Consider the following 22,333-nt stretch of genomic DNA (forward strand, 5'->3'; position numbering starts at 1 on the left):
CACACCAAACAGGCACCACGCACGAATGCCCAACCACTATCTACTGTAATCACTAGTTCATGTATTGTTAACTAATTTAGTGTCCAATGAAACTTATTTGCAAAAAAAAGAAGTGTACAAAAATGAGTATGCATGCATGCACTCCTCGCACTAAATCTAAACCTATCCCAGCTAATTTGAACCCAGATAGTCTTCCCTTAACTATTGTGGTTGTAATCCCTCCTCCAACTTGTATGGACAACAAGATGGGGATATAACAATTATTCTGGGAGATAAATTCAAATTTTGGTTCAAAATTTCATATATTTTTTCAAAAATCCTAGAAAAAATCTTGTTAATACTACATGTTTTAAATAGTAATATGGGAAATTCTGAGCTTATTTTGACAACAAGGTTGGGACATCATTTGTTTTTAAAAAGAGCTTAGTTTTCTCACTGTTGACTTTAGCCTACCCTTCATTTTTTTCCTAGATTCGCCACTGGGCCTTCCCAAAATCAAAATGATCATCCATCTTCCTACACAAAAGAATGGCCATGTTCGGAATGAGGATCCGCAATTGAACCAAAGAATGAGCTATCAAAATGAGCTACCGCAAGTGCACGCACCCCGTCGTTTTCGCATTTGAAGAACACCCATCTGGGGTGCTTCGGCGTGGCTGAAGTAAGCCGCAGCATTGTCTGCGTGTAGTCGTCGTACTGTATGAGCGGCAACGGCGAGCCACAGAGCCGATGTGCGAGCGCCGAGCCTGGTAGACGGTCGGACGAATCCATGGCCGCAAATCGTCGGCGGCACCGGGAGGACGAAACCGTCCCTGCATGCGGTGATGCGCCCTTGCCGGGGCTGCGGGAGATGCTCCCGGACCACTCCATCGCTTGGCGCAGCCATCGGCGGCCACGCGATGAAGGTCCGCAGATCCGCAAATCCGGCGGCCCGCCGGCGCAGGGCGGGGGAGGGGATGCCTCGTGCGTGCGGCGGCCTTTCGGCGAGCTCCTGCCGACTGCTTTCGCCGGAATCTTGGGCGGCGGGGTGGCGGCGGCGCGAGGGGGGAGAGGGGAGGTGGTTGGTGGGGGAAAAGCACAGGCTGAAATGTCCCCCTACCAACCGCTTCCGCTTATATGCAGGGCACCGCAACGGCGAGGGGGAAACCCGCGAATACACGGGTTAGGGCCGAAATTTTGCCGCGCCCCCCAAAATTTTTTACGGGACGGGGCAGGATGCGGGGTGTGCTAGAGTTGCTCTAGCTGTATACACTAAACAAGACCGGAATGACATTGTCCATGATATGGGAGCGACTAGTATAGAATCTGCACATCAGGTGCAAAGTTAGAAAAATGATTCTGGACCGTTGGATTTGGGACGTATGGAACAGATCGGAGCGGAGGGGGTCTGTACTCATAAGCATATGATTTTGTGCAAAAATGTCCCTTTGCTCCCCACTAATCCGCTTCAGGTCCTTCGTCTTCAAACGACTGATCTCCGTATAGTTCTCCTGCAGTCCTGTTCCCCTATCGCTCGTCGACGGTGGCGGCTGCACAGATCTGGTGCTTACCTGGTGGACGACGACTACTCCCTGGGCAGTTGCTCCCTGCCTCCTCCGGTCCTCCCCCTCCCACTCCGGCTTCCAGGTCTCTTGGCTCCATCTACCGCGCATCCCGACGACGCGCTGCACATCCTCGTCAGGGACTGGCCGGGCCGCCGCCGCCGGTCTCCTCCACCCCGATGACCACGGGCTCCCCACCCGCTCAGATGCACATGTGTACCTTTCCGGAGCCAAGCTGGTAGTGGTCGAGTGGACGGTGGTGTCTCCACGGTCGCGTCCTCCCCGGCAGTCTAGATCCAGCAGTATCTCACCGTAGGCAAGCTGGTGGTGCTCGATCTGCTCGCCTTCTTCGCCTCGCAGGCTCAGCATCAAGGTCAGCACCGTTTCTCCAACTCCCCTGCCCCTCTCCCTCCTACAGATTTCTCTCTAATGGCTTCTCCCCTCTCATGTGCTGCTTAGTACTTTATTTACCAGTGAACAACTTGTATGGCTTTGACTGGTTTCATTATTGTTTAAGCAAAGCATGTTGTTTGTTGTTGTATGATATCCAAAAACACATGGTCTGAACATTGCACATTGTCAACAAGTGTCATCATAGCTCATATTTGTACTGTGATATGTTCAAGAAGTAGCATATCTATCTGTTTCACATGACTGGCAACCACAACCCCTTTTAGAAGACTCAGAATCACATCAAGCTTAATTAGAATTCATCTCCCATTCACATTTTCTATCTCTGGTTGAAACAGCGGACCTATACAACTCTCGTGTGCTTTAGAGACTGATTGGAACGTAGTTTTTCTGCCCAGTACACTGGTAAGGTATACATCCGTAAAATAAAATGGGCGGCCTTTAATCACGTGATTGGTTAGTCGTTTCAGGTCGTAGTTTTTTACACCGGTTTTGTTAAATACACCTATATTCTGCGGTTTTGAAAACACTGCTCTGGCCGTCGTTTCTCGCATGACATTCATCTCTCTCTAACGATCGACAGTACGAGCGGACGCGTCGCTGGACGAAGCCACGGGCAATGGGACGAGGCATCGGCGACACTGACTGCAGGATTGACACCGTCTCTGCAGGTCCCTGATGTGGGTGCACCGCACTGCTTGGCGGTGCATGGCCGGAGCTCCCGCCGACCATCAGGTTAAGGCGGGGAGAGCAGGTGGCATGCAAACTGAATCAGGCGGAGAGCGCGGGCACTCGAAGACGCGACTCCTGAATGACGGCTTGACCACAGCGGTCGACAATCTGAAAATATCACCGGTAAAATACTGGTTGCTTCTATTTAAAGACATTATAACTGTGCACTCTAGGAGGCTTCTCACGCCCTCACCATTCTGAACCGCCCGATCCATCCCCTAGACGTTTTTTGGCCGTTGGATTGACTTTTCGGTGAAAACACTTCCCACAACTGGGCTGGATATTCTATGGGCCGCTATTCCTGGAACAAAATCCGCGTTCTCTAATTAACTGGGCCCTCTCGGTTGCGGGGTATGACAGAAAAATGGCTTGCAGGCCTAGCATCGGACAAAGCCCACCAAGCAAATCAGTAATCCGATCACACTTCAGCCATGAGAAAAAAAAACGATCCAAAGAGAGATCGATCGAGCGAACGGCAGATAGCCTTCCTGATCGGCCGGCCAAGGCGGAGCGACAATGCCAGAGAGGCGACGCGAGAGTCACCGACCAAAGCGGATCTCCTCGCACACCTCGGCAACCGAAGCGGTAGAAACATGCGAAACGGCACGGCAGACTTAGATCGACGTCCGATCTGCCGGTAGTTCCTGGAAGCCTTCATAGCGGTTGATGTGCGCCACTCACGGCGTTGATTAGTGGATGTATGTTATTGCTTTGGCAGCCTACACCTGTCGTCGTTCGTGCGCTTGTAAATATATGCTTCGTGGCCTCATGCTCCCCCGTTGTTCCAGCAGCAGAACCAAGCAGCTCCTCCACCACCCATGTGTCCTTCTCACTATGGGTTTTCGTTCATTATCTCGAGCTTCATCTTGTGCAGGACTGTCCATGTTGATTTGGCAACCTTCTGTCTTCTCCCCTGTTTGAGATTTCTCTTCATGCGCTTTCTGATAATCTCTTGAGAGAGTATTTCCATTAGGGCCTGCCAAGTGTTTGGTACTTGTTCGGCACGGTCGATTCTGATTTTTGGGACTTCACAGTTACAGAGAATAGATGAGGCCATTTTATATCTGAAAATTATTATCTTCCCCTCTGCCGCTTTAAATCTCTTCAGGTTCAGGTTGATTTTAAGTTTTGGTAGCAATTGGTGGATCGGTTAACAAGTACTACAACTACTATTTGCTATTACCATGCACTTAGTTTTTTCACTGTATTGGTTACCTGATGAATCATGCAGTTATTCAGGTTATGACTTATGAAAGGAAAATATTGATTGTGCTGGTGAACATAAAGCTGGTGGGAACTCTCTTATAAGTCTTACTATATTGACATTTAGACCTAAAATAGCTTCAGAACTGATTCAGGTACAACCGAAAATTCTATGAAATGTCACCATGGGTGAGAATAGCTACAGCATCTACAATGCATACACTTATATGTAGTTTTTTAAAGGGGAATTTAGCCTCATATGTATATGTGTTAGTCTTATATGTAAAATTTAGCCTCATATGGTGCCTTACGCCATCCTGTGTCCAGTATGTGACACGTGATAGTACTTGTTTGATTAAATTCTGAGTTTCTGATTGTATTGTCCATCTTGCACATGATAGTACCTGCTATCAGAATATTCTCTCATAACTGTGAGCTTTCCTTCTTTTGTTTTGTGCAAGTCGACCCCTTTTCGATGATGACCTATTTTGGACAGGCTCTTCACTTACCATATGGAGCTTCCAGTTTGTAACTTATTTAGAGTAGCATTCAGTCAGGTTGCTCTTAATAAATGAAAGATCTTATTACTACATATCCACATGGCTCCTTGTATGGTACATCTCAGTGCTATTTGATTCCCTACCTAATTAAATTCCCGCATTAGGAATCTTCGTCCGCGGATGTAATGCTGCACTCAAGAATCGAGCAGATTTCTTTCTTTCTTTTTGCTGTTGAAGATGGATGTCCTGTGTATAAACCAGCGAGGATTTAATTGGTGTGTCATGCATAAAAGTTAAAGTCAACATTGAAAGTTTGTCAAACTTCATGTACATGTTTGTTTCCTACTGCTGATTTAATTGGCAGTTTCTTATAGTAATACTAGATTGTTGTGTATGTTTTCATAACAAGCCAATTTGTATACTGACTACTTTTGAACTGACTGACGCCATAAATCCATCCAAAATCAATAAAACTCATGTGTCCTCTGCCAACAAATAGTTCCAACATAAGTAGGTAATAAATTAGGATTGTGTACATTGCAAAAACTGCCTTGCAGTACATTTGTCAAATATCCATCAAGAGTCTATATTAAGGCACGACCAGTAAGTCCAACTGAATCAACTTCCAAGTCCACTTGACACAACACAAATCCCAGCTCTCATCTAATACCACATTACTTTCTTGCAAAAATCTTATTGTCCGATAACTAAGTAATGCCACGATCGAGTTTTTGCAAAGTTTTTTTTCATCGTGTGTCCATGGCTCTGTATATTTACAAATATTATATTATTTAGTTGTCAAAATAGACGGGTGCGGCAACGCGCGCCATCGATGATCTAGTTGCTTCTATGGGATAATAAAATACACCGGTAAAGTATTTACAGGCGTATACAAGGCCTACAATCGGGGTCTTAAGGAGGTAAAGAATTCTACTTGCTGTTAAACCCTCGCTGATTCTCCATAGAAAAACTTGTAACGCCCTGAACTTGTGTGAAAATTTTGATTGAAGCAAGATCTTTTTTAGAATCTCTAGTCTCTACATACAAGAGCAGAAAATGGTTCTCTTCCATGTATTTGACTCATGTTTTTTGCTTTGGATCTGTGTGCGGACTTGCCTTTGTGCCGTCGTAATATATTTATTTGTTTGTTGCTGTTAGAGTTTCAATTTTCCTTTTTTTAGAACCAAAATTCATGGGCAGCAATAAGAAAGTGCTGGGATTGCAATGTCATATCAGTGCTCCAGAAAAGTGTTCCTTTTACGTTTTAACCATGCATTTTTTAAAGTAATACTTGCTGTCCAATGGAATCAATCAGAATAACAACTTCAGTGTAATGAAGGATAAAGCATTTTTACTTTCAGCTCCTCCCTGTGCTTGTGATGGATTGGTCCATTATCTGTGCTTGACATGTACTCTCATATTTGTGTTTGGGGTGGTCCAGCATGGGATGAACTAGGAACAGATTGGCTTAACCATATAAAGTTTTCTTGCATAATCAGTGATCTAGTACAAGCGACTACTGTACAATTTGGGCATCAACGATGTGAGGATTTGAAATTGGGATAAAATGATTGGATATGAGAAAGTTGGGGTTCTTACTGCAAAAGTCATGTTTTACATCTGGCTGGCAGTAGGGGGGTTTTCGTGAAATGTACAATAAGTTGTCTGAAATGCCTCCACTCCAATCTGTGCCGTCCATATTCAATCCAACAGCCCATGTTTCTTTTTTCTATTCTTCTACCATAAGCTCAGCTTTTATACTAGTTGCTCCCCCATGATATTCACAGCAAGATATACTGGCTGGTGTGCTGCCCACCCAGCAAGAACAAAAAAAAAAGTTCAAAGCTCACCATTTTTAATTGCATTCCAAGTTTGAAACGAGGCGAATATTCTTTTCCTTGCCTTTCAAGGGCACACAAGTCACATCTGCCAACGTCGAGACGACATGGCGAACACCTTGTTAGACTAAAACTAAAGCAAGCAAGGCAAGTTGGACTGATTCCAGGCAAGACATGTGTTGAACCTTTGCGATGACGAAATGGGTTTAATCTGAGAACTTGTACCAGGTACTTCTGTCGGCTATCTGAAATTTCCAGTGGGCCTCCGCGAATAGGCAAAGTTGTGCAACCACGGCTCCATTTGGTAATGGTTTGGCTGTTTGCTTATTTTAATCAGTTTGCAGATAAACTTATCTTTTGTTTTTTTTTAAGTTCTGGACCTTAACAATTGTTCTATAGTATATGTATTAAATTATATAAGTAAAATTATGTAAAAAACATAATAGAAACTAGATGATTACATGCGTGTTGTTGCGGGTATTTGTGGACTAATTTTAGAGAATCAATGCGTTAACGATTCAAAGATTAAAATACCAAAATATTCATAGAGAACCGTAGTATGTTAGCAGTGCAAATTACACCTGGCTTCAGTTGAGGGAAGATTTACGAAGTGTATAGTACCAAAAGTTGTATAGTAACAAAAGTTATATTGAATCCAAGTACTTGGAACAATATATTTACAAATGTGGTTATATGTAGAATAAATCTGTTGTTTATTAACAAATAAATCTGTGGTCATGTGTCATTCACCTTTTTTTTATGTAGACAACAGTGATAATGTGATGTTCGTGCGGCAGTTGGTTACTGCAGTCTTCACCCTGAGATTTCCTTGTGATAGTTACACATACTTCTCGTTTTGTAGAATCCTTGAGCGGATTCATTGCGTGCATGTATCTGTTGTGTGCCTTTTTGGCAGAACTAATGGAGAGTGATGTGAGGATTTCAGAGGCATGCATCCTGGAGTGCAGATGATGGAAATAGAAAAGATAAAGCATTCGGCATCTCAGCAATTATGTATGGTGCGATTGTGCATACTATTGATCACACTGTTGATCGCTAAAGAATTTTTATTGGCAGCTAGCATTTTCTGTGGAGTTAACAGCTCGCAATGGGCTCTTAAGATATATATTTTTTTGTGCAAAAACAATACTCTGAAGATATATAATCTATGGAGTTCTGCTAGCATTGAGAAAACATCGTCTGAACAAAAATAAAAATAAAAGTTCACAAACAGATAACCCAACCTGCAGTGAACTATTGGTATATCAAAAATAAACATGTATTAATAACCCAACCTGCAGTGACCTAAGTTAAGTACCTGCCTAAAAGTGACTGAATTTTTTCAATGATCAAGATTAATCTTTTGTCGGTCGTATTTGAGATCCTGATTCAAGGGCAGAGAGGTTATCAGGGTCAGTGTTTTGTGTGTCGTATTGATTGGGATTAATATAAAAATGCATAGAGCGCATTGTATACATGCAAGTACAAACGAATAAATCTTTTTATTGCTAGAACACCCCGATCATAGGATAGTACAGAGATAATATCGAAGCCAATCTCTACATCAGTGTTACATAATTGATGAATGATGCGTTTGGAAATTAAAACAATTTACAAATTAAAACAAATTACAGGTGTGAGAAGTTGAAGCAGCAAACCTGAAAGTGATCAAAGTTTTGCAGTTATAAAGATTAGCCCCAATCAAGATTAGAGAAAAAAAAATGTCAATCATTCGCATGTGAGATTATGATTCTATAGCAGTCCATTGGTGTGTGAGGTCATATTGATTTGGGTAAAATATGACAGAAAGTGTAGACTGGACTGTATACCTGCAAGCATAAACAAACAAACCATGTTATTGCTACAACATCCGATAGTAGTGTAGTATAGAGATAATTACGAAGTAGCTACATTAGCCGTAAGAAATCTACAACGAATTATCTCATCATAAAATGCATAGAGTTAGTCTGTGTACGTAAAAGAATACAAATGCAGCAAGAAGCTAGCATCAGTGACGGATTGCCGACAATCGGAAGGTTGAACATGAATCAAGAGAGGCGGCTAGATGGGACCATCATGGAGAACAAAAATAAAGGAAGGAGAAGGAAATGGATGCAACATTAGGGTCTGAAAGCTCAAACACAGAAGAAAACATGCGTGCTTACCTCATCGGATTGAACGGAGTAAGAACTGCCGGCCTGCATCTAAATCAAAGAGAGGCAGGTGCACTGGGCCATCCCAAACAACAACACTAAAGGTAAGGAATGAACCGAATGTTTTGGGGGGATATAAATAGAGGGATTATAAGAATCGAATGAGAAACTGCATTCCCTGGAAATCATCTGGGGGGAGGGGGATCCAGTCATCCAGAACTTAGATGGAGTGTATGTAGCAGAGGCCTCTACACGGTGTACGTAGGCGTGTTGTACCATGGGGTTGCAGCGAGGCGGCCACACTTACGTCGATGGGAGAAGGGCGCATGAAGAGGATGCCGCCATCTTGGGCAGCACGGAGGAAGAGATTGACGGTGGCTTGGGAGGCGTGGATGGCTGATGGAGGTTGTTCAAGGTTTAGAATGGAGTGAGGAGATGTGCAGACCAAACGGGGGAGTTGAGGATAAGAAGACACGTCAATTATGGAAGATGGAAGACCATGCGTATCGTTGGTTACAGAAGATGGAAGAGGAGCTATGCACGATTGCACACTAAATCAGACATTTTATTAATAAAGAAAATATCTATTTGCTGAGGTGGTAACGACTGGATGGCATGGCGTCACATGCATGTTAAGGCTCATGTGGACGCTGATGTGGCATAAAGCTGATGTGGACAGTGTGCATGTTGGGAGAATTGGTAGAAGTGGGGATCAACTTCTTAAGAATGTAAGATGTCAGCCAATGCCAGCTCTAGAAAACATAAAGAAAATTACAAATGAAACTTATCTTCTGTTCTGCAGCTTATGAGACGAAACTTACATTCCCAATTGATATTACTCCCTCTCTGTAAAATAGAATAAGCAGAGGGAGTATCCTTTATATAAAAAAACACAGATGAAATTAATGGTACAATGGTTACTCAAACAGGTTTTAAAAAGAATCCTTTTTCCTCAAATTCTCGTATGGACCAACTTATAATAAGCACGATGCAACATGATTCAGCGATCGCAGTTTGTGCCATGTTGTCGATAGAATACTCTATGTTGTAGTAGATCTTTAATCCCCATCCGCCGGGTCAAATAGTTTATTAATTGTGCACTTGAGACCCAAGGTAATCTTGATAGCAAATAACCTCTGAAACCTGATTACTTAAATTTTACGGTTGTCTGGTGCAGTTGTATTCGATTTGTATAAAACATAGTAACAAGGGTGATGTAGTATTAGATAATTAAAGAAACACATACTGAACATAAATTGCTAACAACATTACTAAGATGATTAATTAGTTTATTGATCTCCTCACATGATATAGGTATGACCTCATGTCGTCCTTTCACCTGTACTTAGGAGAGGAGCCAGGACTCAAAGATCCAGTTTATAAGGAAATCTGGATCGAAAACCTAAACAACCGTGGGGGCACACACATCCTGCAGAGACAAGTACACAAGAAGAAAAACACCAAGACATAATTAAAACACAACACAAAGAACACCTCTTAAACATCAGATAGGTGTAGGTGGTTGTTTGATGCAGAACAAGTTACATCATAACCACATAGAGGGCGCCACTATCAACATAAATGAGGCCGTCGAGGTGGCACAACATGCCATAAGACATCAACGAGGCAAACTTTAAAGGATACATGAGAGTTCCATCAAGACAACTCCGGAACCACCGGCCGGGGCAAACTACGGGTAGTCACATCGAAGAGTTGTGCCATTACCAATACTGTGCCATCCAACACTCACATGAAGGGTGGGCATTGCTCAGGACAGAGTGAAAAGAAGACGAGAAAGGCTCTGCCTCGTCGAGCATGCACAAAAAGAAGCACAATTTTGTCGCCGGAAGGTGGTCATTGCCCATGGGAGTGATGAAAAAGAGCGATGATGATGAAGTGACATGGTCATAGAGAGTGCTGCTAATGAAATTATCTCTGTCAGGGGTGGTTTTTACCCCAGTGGAGTGTAAATGAAGGCCACTACACAACAAACAAAGAGACAGCGGCAGGGGCTACGACGAGGAAGCGAGTAGTGGTGGCGGTAGTCTCGAGGGGTTCCCTTTATTGGAGACCTTTTACTATTGTTTGCACCGCATCAAAATTTCTACCTTTTTTCATCACATTGCAAAAAATGGTGTGCTACCACGGTATTGCACCGGTCTGGCTCAAAAATGGCATACTATTCATACAAGCGACCTGTGCGAGACGTGCGGGGGAGGAGGAACGGGGCTCCTAGTCATATGGTGAGAGTACTGCTACACGACAAAGAAGAATGACGACGACCCGTAAGAGGAAACGGGCAATTATGGTAACAACGAGTTCAAACACCGAAGCAGTTAGGATAAAAATTACACGTCAAAAGATATTTATGGCATTGAGGGTAGTGCTCGACTCTCCATTATATACCTAATCGACACAAAGGGTCGTAATACCAAACCTAAAATTGAATTACCAGCGGCGATGTCTTTAAATCGTGGAATACTTGCGCGTGCCCTCATCAAATTCCCCATTCCCCTAGGCAATAGGCTCAAGCTAACGAAGAGCGCAAAGAAAAATATTTTTCTTTTTCGAACAAAGGGCAAAGAGATTATTGGCTCGAGATCCAGATTTCTACCTAGGCGTGAATGTACTAATGCGTGATTACAACGCCTAGACCCAGATTTCATTGGGTATTTTCGGATTACAAACTAGCACTACAAAGTTCTTGTTTTTATCACCATCTGACACAATAATTTTCTGATGCAGTCAGAATCCCCACCCTCCATCTACCATCAAATCACCCAATCGTGCCAGCCACCGATTTGAACCATCAGAAAACTCCACTCCTCCAGTCCTCCCCAGCTAGACGGACTTTTCCTCTCCACCCTCTCCTGTACCTTTCCTCTTCCTCCCCGATCCCTTCCTCCGCCACGCTGCTCTCATGCTCTGCCCTACCCAATCTCACCTATAGTCCACCACCACTGTGCCCCCCCAACAACCCCGCCGCTGACGCGCGTCGCCGCCATCGCCGTCGCCGTTCCTACTTCACCGCGTCGCTGCCGTCTCCGCCCCGTCCGCAATCCTGGACACTGGTTTTTGAGGTATGAGCTTTTGGTCATTCCGTGATTACTTGACCCGAACTGATCCTGTAAAACTTTCGCGTGCCGGTGCACACCCTCCAAACAATCTAGATCCGCCCCGTCGTGTTCCCCATATCTCTGTATCGAACCACGAATTCGGGACCTTAGTGTACATCTGGAAATGTGTTGTAACACACGTAGTTGTGGAGATCTGAATTTGTACGGCCATAGGAGTTGAATTGTTTGAAGTCCCACAAAAAGGTATTCTAGGGTACTAGACAGTTTAGCAGATATTAGGTATAATATATCATCACTTCAGATATTCCAGCAGTACTAGTGAGGAGCTGCCCTTTTGTGGCTATCAGTCTTTGGGGGATGAAGCTCATATGTGCTCATTTGCCCTGAACACATGCTTTTGATCCATGGGAAGCAATGAGCAGTTGCCAGCTATATATACGCATCTTACTTATATGTGTTCTGTCTCTCTTTTGCCGCAGATTATTTAATTATGCCAATCCTTTCACAGGGCAACTGGGGTCATCATGTGCCATACACTTCTTAAGCTGTATCAAACTCCTTACCCGTTCCGATGCTCTTAAGGTCCTGCTTAAAACAAAGAGATGGACGCAACTGATCTAGAGAATCCAACATCCAGAAACTCATCTCAGAAATCCAGCCGCCGTTCCAGTAGCCGGCGTTCTCAAAAGTCAGCTGGGCAACAATCTTCCCCCACTGTATTTCCAGAGAAAAGAGGCAAATCTAGATCTTTGAGGCAAAAGCATGTGGCTGTTGACAATAAAGATGCCAAAAAGGGTAAAAACCATGAGCGTAGAACTGATACGGTGGATGAGAGGTCCAATTTTGTAGGTTTCGAAGTCTATTCTGGCAAACTGTTTTATGACAGGAAAAATAAAAGTATAGGAGCGGATGGTCATTTGTCATCAAATAAGAAAGCTGATACAACTGATGCAAGACTCACAAGTAAAGCCCTTATATGGGGTTCTACTGTACTCAGCCTTGAGGATGTCATCTCTGTAAGTTTCAGAGACCAAGATGCACTTCAGTTGTTATTTGGCCCAGTTGACAATCTCGTGATTTTGTGTGACGTGTTTGTATCTTGCAGGTATCTTATAATTCTGGTCTCCAACATTTTACTTTACATGCATATCCTGCTAAGAACTCTCTATTTGGAAAGACACATAGAGCTCGGAAGGACTTCCGGTTTATGGCCTCTACACTAGACGAGGCCATTTTGTGGGTAACATGCTTTGCAGAACAGAACATATACATTAATGTACTGCCACATCCTGCAACATCCAGTATTAAGCAAGACACAGATGGCCCCCTTGGTGGGGTTTTATTTGATTACCCGCCAATCAAATGCAGAACTCCGCAGAGAATACTTGTTATATTGAACCCTCGTTCTGGACATGGTCGATCAATTAAAGTTTTCCATGAAAAAGCAGAACCTATATTTAAGGTAACTTTTGATGTTTTCACCTTAAAACTTATACCTTTTGCACTGCTTTTAAAAGCAATATTCGAAGCGACAGTATATATCTGTCTGGTGATAAACTTGCTTCATGAAACTTCTATTTGCTTCATGAAATCTCATGAAGAAGATGATAGTATTCTCCACTGTTGTTTCTTAAGTACTGTTATATTCTTGGCCCTTTAGTGTACTTAATATTTAACTTTGACCCTTACTATTCATAGGTTTATATGATAAATTATAGAATAATATGTTAATACTTTAACAAAAAATCTACTGATATACTCCCTCCGTTCCTAAATATAAGTCCTTTTAGAGATTCCAATAAGGGACTACATACGAAGCAAAGTGAGTGAATCTGCACTCTAAAATATGTCTATATACATCCGTATGTAGTTTGTATTGAAATCTCTAAAAAGACTTGCATTTAGGAACGGAGGGAGTACTACCTCTGTAAAAAAATTATAAGACGTTTTAGGTCACAAAAGTAGTGACATGAAACATCTTATAAAAGTTCACAGAGGGAGTAATTTTCATATAGATAATCAGGGTAGTCTTAAACATATTGGTGGTTAAGTTTGGGCACAGAAATTTTGAAATAACAGGAAAAACAAAGGGAGTATTTCAGCTTCTTATTATTAATTTCAACCTGTAATAGTAAAGGTGGAAAGAAAGGAATACAGTAATTGAACAGGAACAAATAGCCCTGTTAAATTCCACAGGGAAAATGTTTAGGCAATATGATTAGCATTTTAACTCGTCTCCCGTGGCAGCATGAAATCGACTGTTGTAATCTTGTAGAACTCACATGAGTTACTCACTTTGGAACGAGCTAACTCGAGTACTGCCAATCTTGTTTTCTTTAGACTATTTAGAAGATAGTTGCATAACCTGAAATTTCTAAGCTCCTGTTTATGATGGATATTGGCGATTTGGTGCGCTGATTTATGGATTTTTCCTATCATATATAAATATTAGACACTCTTATTCTTAACTATGTAGGTTTTATATTGTTTGCCTCCAGCAACTAATCTCCTGTGATCTGGTGTAGCTTGCAGGTTTTCACATGGAAGTAGTTAAAACTACTCACGCTGGTCATGCGAAGTCTCTTGCGTCTACTTTTGATTTTGGCGCATTCCCTGATGGTATAACTCTACACATGTGGCTAAGTAGTTTAGGTAACGCACAATATAGAGGCAACCATTGCAGCTGGTCTAATTAATACCTTCTTTTTTATTCCATTTTTGTAGGGATTGTCTGTGTTGGCGGTGATGGAATAGTAAATGAGGTTTGCACATAATGTTCATATCACTATTTTATATGTAGTCATGTAGTGACTTAAATGTTAGCTGAACATTGATAATTTTGCAGGTGTTCAACGGTCTTCTCACCAGAAGCGATAGAACAGAAGCTGTGTCAATTCCAGTCGGAATAATCCCAGCAGGATCTGACAACTCACTTATTTGGACTGTTCTGGGAGTTAAAGATCCTATTTCTGCTTCATTGTTGATTGTTAAGGTATGCCAAATTTATCACAACTTCTTACATGAAGAACGGAATTTCAGCTTATGTTCTCACTTTCACCTTTTATGAAATTAGTTTATCACTTTTAAACTTTTCTCACAATAACTATCCCTTGGTAACAGGGTGGCTTTACAACCCTAGACATATTGGCTGTTGAGTGGCTCCAATCTGGGCTAATACATTTCGGCACAACTGTTTCATACTATGGTTTTGTTAGTGATGGTAAGTTGGTAACTGCAAATGAGCTTTTACATTTATTTTGTTTCAGTATTTATCACGTTTCTTCTGATATACTCCTCCACAGTTCCCTAAATTTGTTGTTGGACATTTGCAAAGTCAAACTTTAGAAACTCTGCCTACCAACATCTCTTAAGATTTAGATTGATACTTGAAAATCCTATGCGTAAATTTATCTTGATAATTACTTTCATGATATACAATTTTGTTGGGTTTTATACATAGAGTGCAATAGTTGTCAAAGTTGCATTTTGGGGACCATGTCAATGTCTAAAACAACAAGAGTAATACTGTAGTATGACATACTTTCTCCGTCTGTAAAGTAAATGACAATCATACAACGAACTTTTCTACTATACATAGACAAATATTTTGATTGGTAAGGTGAAAATAGTACCTTCAGAATTTTCATGAAAACCTTTTCACAATATAAAATTTCATAATTTTATACTAACAATTACCTATAAATTTTTATAATTTTATACTAACATGCATATTGATAACCATGTCAATGTCTAAAATGTCATCTTCTTACGAACTGTATGAGTATATAATGATTCCACAGACAGTCGAATATGGATCCGATTCTGAATTTTTAATATCAGTACATAAGTACTTTGGTAGGTGTTTTTTGTCGCGCATTTTTAATTTGGAGGACTTCGTCAACAGCAACAGCATATGATAACCCACTTTTAATTTGGCTTTTGCGTTCGATCTAAAGTTCCCTGAGCAAATGGTGTAGCTTTGTCCTCGGAAATCTATTCTTAATGAGTTTCAAGATCTGCGTATAGTTCTTAATTACTAATTAAGTTTACTGAGCTGAAAAACTATGTCAACTTTGCTGCAGTCCTTGAACTTTCTGAGAAATACCAGAAGAGATTTGGCCCTCTTCGATATTTTGTGGCTGGAGTACTCAAATTTTTGTGTCTACCAAGTTACTTCTATGAGTTAGAATATCTTCCTTTGTCCAAGGACATGGCTGGGCATGGAAAAGGTACAGGACAAGACAAGGTTGAATTGTCTGATGTCTATACAGATGTAATGCGCAGTCGATCAAAAAGAGAAGGATTTCCACGAGCTTCCAGTTTTTCAAGTATTGACTCTATCATGACTCCAAGTAGGATGTCTCTTGGGGACTTCGACACATCAGGTGGTACAGCGGCAAGCAGTGAACCGTCAGAGTATGTTCGTGGTTTTGATCCAAAAGCAAAACGGCAATCTATGGGCAGAAGCAACATTGTTTCGGAACCAGAAGAAGTCCTACGCCCTCAACAGCATCATGCATCATACTGGCCAAGAACGAGGTCCAAAACAAGGACCGATAGAAATTCAGTTGGTGTCACAGCTTCTAATGATACACGGTTATCTTGGGCAGCCCCTTCAATGCATGATAAGGAGGACATTTCCTCGACAATATCAGATCCAGGACCTATTTGGGATAATGAACCAAAGTGGGACACTGGGCCAAGATGGGACACAGAGCCAACTTGGGAGCCTGACCATCCTATCGAACTTCCTGAACCACCAGAAGATATAGAAATCGGAACATCTATGGAACTTGTGCCAAATTTGGATGAGAAATGGGTTGTCAGGAAGGGGCACTTTCTTGGTGTCCTAGTATGTAACCACTCGTGCAAAACAGTTCAAAGTTCCCAGATTGTCGCGCCAAATGCGAGCCATGATGACAACAGTCTGGACTTACTTTTAGTTGGCGGAAGGGGGAGATGGAAGCTGTTGAGATTTTTCATACTACTGCAATTTGGTCGCCATCTTTCTTTACCGTATGTGGAATATGTGAAGGTATCATGCAACTTCTGTCCTTGCTCAAATTATTTTTCTGCCATGTTCTATTTGTGCTTTTTGAAGAGCTTCCATTTGTTGTCGTGGGTGGGGTGGGGTTCATTTTGTCAGAAATATTACTTCCTTTTGCACAGTAATTGTTTGCTTCTGGTAACAACACTGACTCGGTCTTAACTGTTTGGTCCGACATTGACAGGTGAAATCTGTTAAGGTTAAACCTGGTGCAAATACCCACAATGGCTGTGGGATAGATGGTGAGCTCTGCCGCGTCAAGGGGCAGGTAGTATGTTCCATGCTACCGGAGCAGTGCAGGCTTATTGGCCGGCAATGTAAACAGTCTATTTAAGCACCACAAGTCTGCCGAGCTTCACGAGTTTTTGAGGCGCTGTATGATCTGTTGTCACTTGTAACAGTTGATTTTGAGTTGTCTATATTATCGTTTACTTGCCAATGAGGGTGGGAGTGACTGGTCGATCAGACAATGTTGTGACGTTTCTGTATATTTGAGTGATTATAGAGGGATGCCTCCATCCTTTTTTCTTTGATCTTGCTTTTGCTAGCATCTGCTAATGCTGCATTTTCTGCTTCAACCTAGAGGACTTTGTTGACCACAGCCTGTGAATTGCTCTCATGAAGCCTTGTGGAGTAGAATGCAAGGTGCTTAGTAAAATAAACCGAGTTCTCTTTAGGTGCTTATCTCTACATAAGGATTGCCTAATTAAGGGTCTATCCTGTACAAACAAGCATCATTGATGCAATTAGTATCTCTTTGAGCACCTCCCCTAAGTACTTTGCATCCCAAAGTACTTTGCATTGTACAAGCGCCTGACTAGGATAAATCCAGTTCCTATGTTCGCAGAACACCTTTACATGATTACATCACTTGCAACAAAGTAGAGATTCTGAGTCTGCGAGCTAAACCAGGTTCAGATTATAGTCATTTTATACCATCCTTTACTACTAACCAAAAGTTTAAAACATGTTGCTTGTATGTTTGTCACTCTGATTAGTCTTGGACATGAACTCACCTGGGAACAGCTGTAGTAGTACCAATGGATGGGAAACTAAAAGCCTAAGAAAAAACATCCAACTAACGTGTGAAATTGTGAGGGCTTTTCAGAGGCCTGACAGCAAACTCGTGTGCGGATATGGTTCTCTAATACGCAACGGCTCCCTGATTGGAGAAGGTGCACCGTAGTCGGAGGTCAAACTTAAAAGATTGAATAAGAGGGGATACCACAAGCAATCTGGTAGGGCCTACTAATCAACTACGACAAAACCTACAAAATTGCGCTGATTAGTGCGATTTAGCGCAACGCAAAGCGGTATCGCTTTGCAGAATAACTTAGCCCGATTACTACTACTTAGCAAAGGTGCTTTCCTTCTCCATTTGGTTGGACTATCTTGCTTTTGAAGTAAATATAAACTAAGAAAAAGATGTACCAGTATAGCGATATGGTTGCGCAAATTAAGTAGTATATTATATTTTGTTTTGCCACGTGCATTATCAGGATCTCGTGTTAGGCCCCCGGAAAACACGAACAGGAAGAAACAGAATCAGATGAAAACTCGTGACAGATATCATCAGGGCATGTACAACGGTTGTTAAGACATTGTTATCTTAAGTCTTGCATGTAATTTAAAGATGATAATAAAATGATGTCTGCAATGGTTTATCTCTTAGCCTTGTCTTCAATAACTAACAATTTTTAAAACCATGATGAGGCGTATTGTGCTAAGATATCATCTTTTAAATCTTAAATAAAAGAAGACAAACATTTTCTTATAATTACTTTGTTCTTCGTCTCGGCATTTACGCTATGTGACACTCCTAAGATAGCATTATTGTACATGCCCTCATTTGCTGGCTCATGACAAGTACTTCGTCCGTTCGGAATTACTTGTCATAAAAATTGATAAAAATGATGTATTTACAACTAAAATACATCTAGATATATTCGTAATTCCGAACGAAGAGAGTAGAAACAAATACCGTACGAACATGTAGATTTCAGACTCAAATTGCCTACGGATAGGATCGTTCATTCCTTCACGTGACTGATCTTAAAGAGGTAGGTAGATACAGGTGCACAGTACCATGCATATAAAAAAAAAAGAGTAGGTAGGCATTAGCTTGAGCGGGTGCACAGTACCATGCATGCATACGAACGAAAATGAAACACGGACGGATCGAATTCCTTCCCGCCCCCGTCTCGATCCTTAGGACCATGCGGAATTCAAATTGTAGTAGACCAGATGGCATCCACGAGCTCGGGAGGAAGTGAAGGCGTGCGTGACGCAGAAAACAAGCCGTGGCCACGCGGCCAAGCTTTCCATCTCTCCACAAGAAACTGGCGCGACGCCGACCCGCCTCTGGCCCCTCGCCACTCGCGCGGCGCCGCGTGTGCCGCCCCCGCCCGGCGCCCACTCGCGCGCGTACGTGTGGCTGCCTCTGTCCGGCCGGCCGTCGACGTCCGCGGTGGCCCCGCCGCCGCGCGCGCGCCCCATTCTCCTTCTCCTCCTCCTCTCCCTCCTGGTCCCGGCCGGGCTAGCCGGTCGCCTAACCTGTCCGTGTAATAACTGTGCCTTCTACGTACCTTGCACACCTCTCCCTCCTAGCCTGCTACCGCACTCGAGTAAAGTTATCGCCGCGATTAATCACGGTGGTCACCACGGACAGCTACTCAGCTGACCCTGCCCGTGCATAGCACAGCAGCTTGGCACCGCTTGGGCGCCACAGATGGGCGCACACGCGCGCGGCGCGCCGGCTCGATCTCCTCCCTACCCGCGAAAACTTGATCGTACCATTTTCCGTTTCCGCGAGCGTTTGCGTTTTTACCTTTTTTCTCAGAAAAAAAAACTAGCACTGTTGGAATGATCGATACTAGCCTGGTTTTGTTTGTATCGTGCTACTGCGGCTCGAAATGACCTGACCCCCGCCGTTACCGAAGTCGGAAGAACTCCACCAGCGCACTAGCATTCAACAAATAAAGGCAGTTCAGTCGCACCGGGTCACCGCTTTTAACTTACCTGATCTGCTCTAGCACGTTTGGATCGTGGGAGGTCGGGGGCAGCGAATCGCCGGCCTCCGGGTGGAAAACGATCGATCGAGGATAACCTCTGCTCCCCGCACTGACACCCCCAAGTGCTCGCCTATCACGTTCACTTCACCGTATCTATCTATCCTGAGTTACCATGATGTCTCTTCCTGGTAAACGATCGATGGAGTAAACTAGTGGAGCGCACCAGGACAACAGGCGACAAGACCGGCCAACGCGCGCGGCGCGACGCGCTAGCTATAGTGTGCTCTGTGCATCGGCCCGGTCGTTGCAGCCCGGGAACGGGACAAACGCGGCGCGCCACCTCGACGCCCCTTCCGGCGGAAGCCCCCGCACACCTGGCGCCGCGACGGCGACGCGTGCAGCCCCCGACGGAGCTAGGCCCTCTGGGCGCGCACGGCCATTGGTCCTACCTGTTCCTCCTCGGCCCGTCCCCGTCTCCCCGTGGAACACCAAGGCGCACACCTTTCCACCACCCATTGGCCGGCAAGCCCCATGATACACTACTGAGGACTGGGGTACTGCTGATCCTTTCTCGTGCAGCTGATCGATCGATTCGTAGAATCGTAGTACATGAAAATGCGAGAAGTGGACAGACAGAGAAGAAAATAAACGAAAAGAACACGTCCGGTCGACTTAATTTGCAATTCGTAGGCCGGAAGGAAGACTTGAATGAGCAGGAGGAGGAGGAGAAGCAAGATCTTTGCACTCGTGGCCACGTTTCGGGTGCCGATCTCGAGGCTGGAGGATAGACATGGGGGCGCCGTGGTGGGCACAGCTTCTGGCGCCGCTGGATGCGCGACACTTGGCCTGGCGGACGAAAGCGGCTTTGCGCGGTGTCAGGCTGCGTGGGTCCCGCCCGGGAGGTTTCTTTATCCGCCATCGCGAAGACCACATGTTCGCATCTCGCGCAACGCGGACACGTAACGCCGTCCGCCGGTATAAAACCGGCCTCCCGGCGCCGAGAGACAGAGGAAGAGGAACGGACGGCATAGCGTAGGGAGGGGATCCATCCAGATCCAACAGAGCAGAGGAGCGACCGGTCGGAGCAGAGCAGTGGCCCACTGGGTCCGTCGACATGGATTACCACCAGCAACACCAGCAGCAGCACCAGTTCCTGATGCCCCCGCCCGCGTCGCTGCCGGCGCAGCAGCAGCAGCTGTGCGCGCCGATGATGGGCATTGACATGGACATGGACATGGACGAGCAGCTGTGCTTCATGGGGAGGGGCGGCGTGGGGAGGGGGGCGGAGAGGAAGCGGCGGTTCACGGAGGAGCAGATACGGTCACTGGAGTCCATGTTCCACGCGCACCACGCCAAGCTGGAGCCCCGGGAGAAGGCGGAGCTGGCGCGCGAGCTGGGCCTGCAGCCGCGCCAGGTGGCCATCTGGTTCCAGAACAAGCGCGCGCGGTGGCGCTCCAAGCAGCTCGAGCACGACTTCGCCGCCCTCCGCGCCGACTACGACGCCCTCCACTCCCGCGTCGAGTCCCTCAAGCAGGAGAAGCTCGCCCTCGCCGCACAGGTAGCTAATCGCTGCGCACGTATTCTTAATCTCTTCTTCCCTGTACTTACTTGATCCAGCTGCTAACTGGAGTGTACGTACGTACGTGTGTGCAGTTGCACGAGCTGAGCGAGAGGCTGAGGCAGAGGGACGGCGGCAGCGGTGGCGCGGCGACCGCCACCGCCAGCAGCAGCAGCTGCAACGGAGGCGGGCAGGAGCTGGACGACGACAAGAGGAACGTCGTCGCCGGGTGCGTCGACGTCGAGCCCCCCGAGAGCTGCGTGCTCGGCGGGACGACGTGCGCCACGCCGGCGGACGTCTCGGTGTCGGTGGAGTCGGAGTGCGACGACCACCTCCACTACGACGGGGCGGTCTTCCCGGAGTCCTTCTGCGCCACGCCCGAGCTGTGGGAGCCGTGGCCGTGGCCGCCCGTCGAGTGGAACGCGGTGGCTTGAAGCCGTGTAGTGTATACTCCCTCCGTCTCAAAATGTCTTAAGTTTAGTATAAATTTATACTAAAATTAGTACAAACTTGAGACACTTATTTTGAAACGGAAGGAGTACATAATAACCACGTAGGCGGCTTGTGTGTGTAGCTTCACGTACGTGCATGTTGTGCTCGATTTCTCATCTGGTTGGGGTCTTGGGGATACATGTGAGAAGAGGCGAATGGGGACGCGGCAATGTCGGGTGGGTCCGTGTAAGATAGAGGGTGATGCACCTGGATCAAGAGAAGTGACCGAAGTGATAAACCATGGAGGCGACCACCCAGCCAATGGGATCAGTGATTCGGATGCTGCTAAAAATGTTGTTAGTTACTCCCTCCGTTATCAAATACTCCCTCCGTCCGGAAATACTTGTCATCAAAATGAATAAAAGGGGATGTATCTAGATGTATTTTAGTTCTAGATACATCCTTTTTATCCATTTTGATGACAAGTATTTTCGGACGGAGGGAGTAGTATTTGTCTTTCTAGATATTACAACAAATGACTACATACAAAGCAAAATAAACGAATGTACATTCTAAAATATGTTTAAATACATCTGTATGTTGTAACCATTTGAAATGTATAGAGAGACAAATATTTGGGAACGGAGGGAGTAGTAGAGATCGTTGGTAGAGTTTGCATCAGCTGTTCTGTTTGTTGTTGCTCCCACTGTGAATTCAAATGTTGGAGGCAGGATCGATCGTTCAATTGATAGTAATATAAAATACTGCTTCTCAACTTTAGGATCTTGTGTAGAGCATCATCAGTAGGTTCTTGTCTAGGATTCTCCAAA

General features: G+C 44.4%; 2 protein-coding genes and 1 long non-coding RNA gene across 4 annotated transcripts; all 3 read left to right on the top strand.

Annotated features, from left to right (window-relative positions):
* The first annotated feature begins 1,448 nt into the window (after window positions 1–1,448).
* On the top strand, window positions 1,449–6,260 carry LOC123046176 (uncharacterized). The gene is made up of 2 exons (XR_006422012.1): window positions 1,449–1,914; window positions 2,536–6,260. It is a non-coding gene; the product is annotated as an uncharacterized lncRNA (long non-coding RNA).
* Window positions 6,261–11,170: 4,910 nt separating this feature from the next.
* Window positions 11,171–17,035, top strand: LOC123046177 (sphingoid long-chain bases kinase 1). 2 transcript variants are annotated; one of them, XM_044469476.1, is made up of 9 exons: window positions 11,171–11,458; window positions 11,964–12,471; window positions 12,561–12,917; window positions 13,981–14,074; window positions 14,180–14,217; window positions 14,301–14,447; window positions 14,576–14,675; window positions 15,538–16,490; window positions 16,687–17,035. In XM_044469476.1, the coding sequence occupies exons 2-9, from the start codon at window positions 12,058–12,060 to the stop codon at window positions 16,834–16,836; spliced, it is 2,253 nt and encodes a 750-aa protein (XP_044325411.1). In that variant the 5' UTR covers window positions 11,171–11,458; window positions 11,964–12,057; the 3' UTR covers window positions 16,837–17,035. The 2 variants fall into 2 exon arrangements, with proteins under 2 accessions (XP_044325411.1, XP_044325412.1); XM_044469477.1 differs by having other exon boundaries at window positions 11,191–11,458; window positions 11,935–12,471.
* A 3,469-nt stretch (window positions 17,036–20,504) lies between these two features.
* LOC123041724 (homeobox-leucine zipper protein HOX22) lies at window positions 20,505–21,805 on the top strand. The gene is made up of 2 exons (XM_044464295.1): window positions 20,505–21,071; window positions 21,167–21,805. Exons 1-2 carry the CDS (start codon window positions 20,628–20,630, stop codon window positions 21,503–21,505), a joined length of 783 nt encoding a protein of 260 aa, XP_044320230.1. The 5' UTR covers window positions 20,505–20,627; the 3' UTR covers window positions 21,506–21,805.
* Window positions 21,806–22,333: the final 528 nt, after the last annotated feature.

The sequence above is a fragment of the Triticum aestivum genome, chromosome 2B (assembly GCF_018294505.1).
Source record: "Triticum aestivum cultivar Chinese Spring chromosome 2B, IWGSC CS RefSeq v2.1, whole genome shotgun sequence".
NCBI lineage: Eukaryota > Viridiplantae > Streptophyta > Magnoliopsida > Poales > Poaceae > Triticum > Triticum aestivum.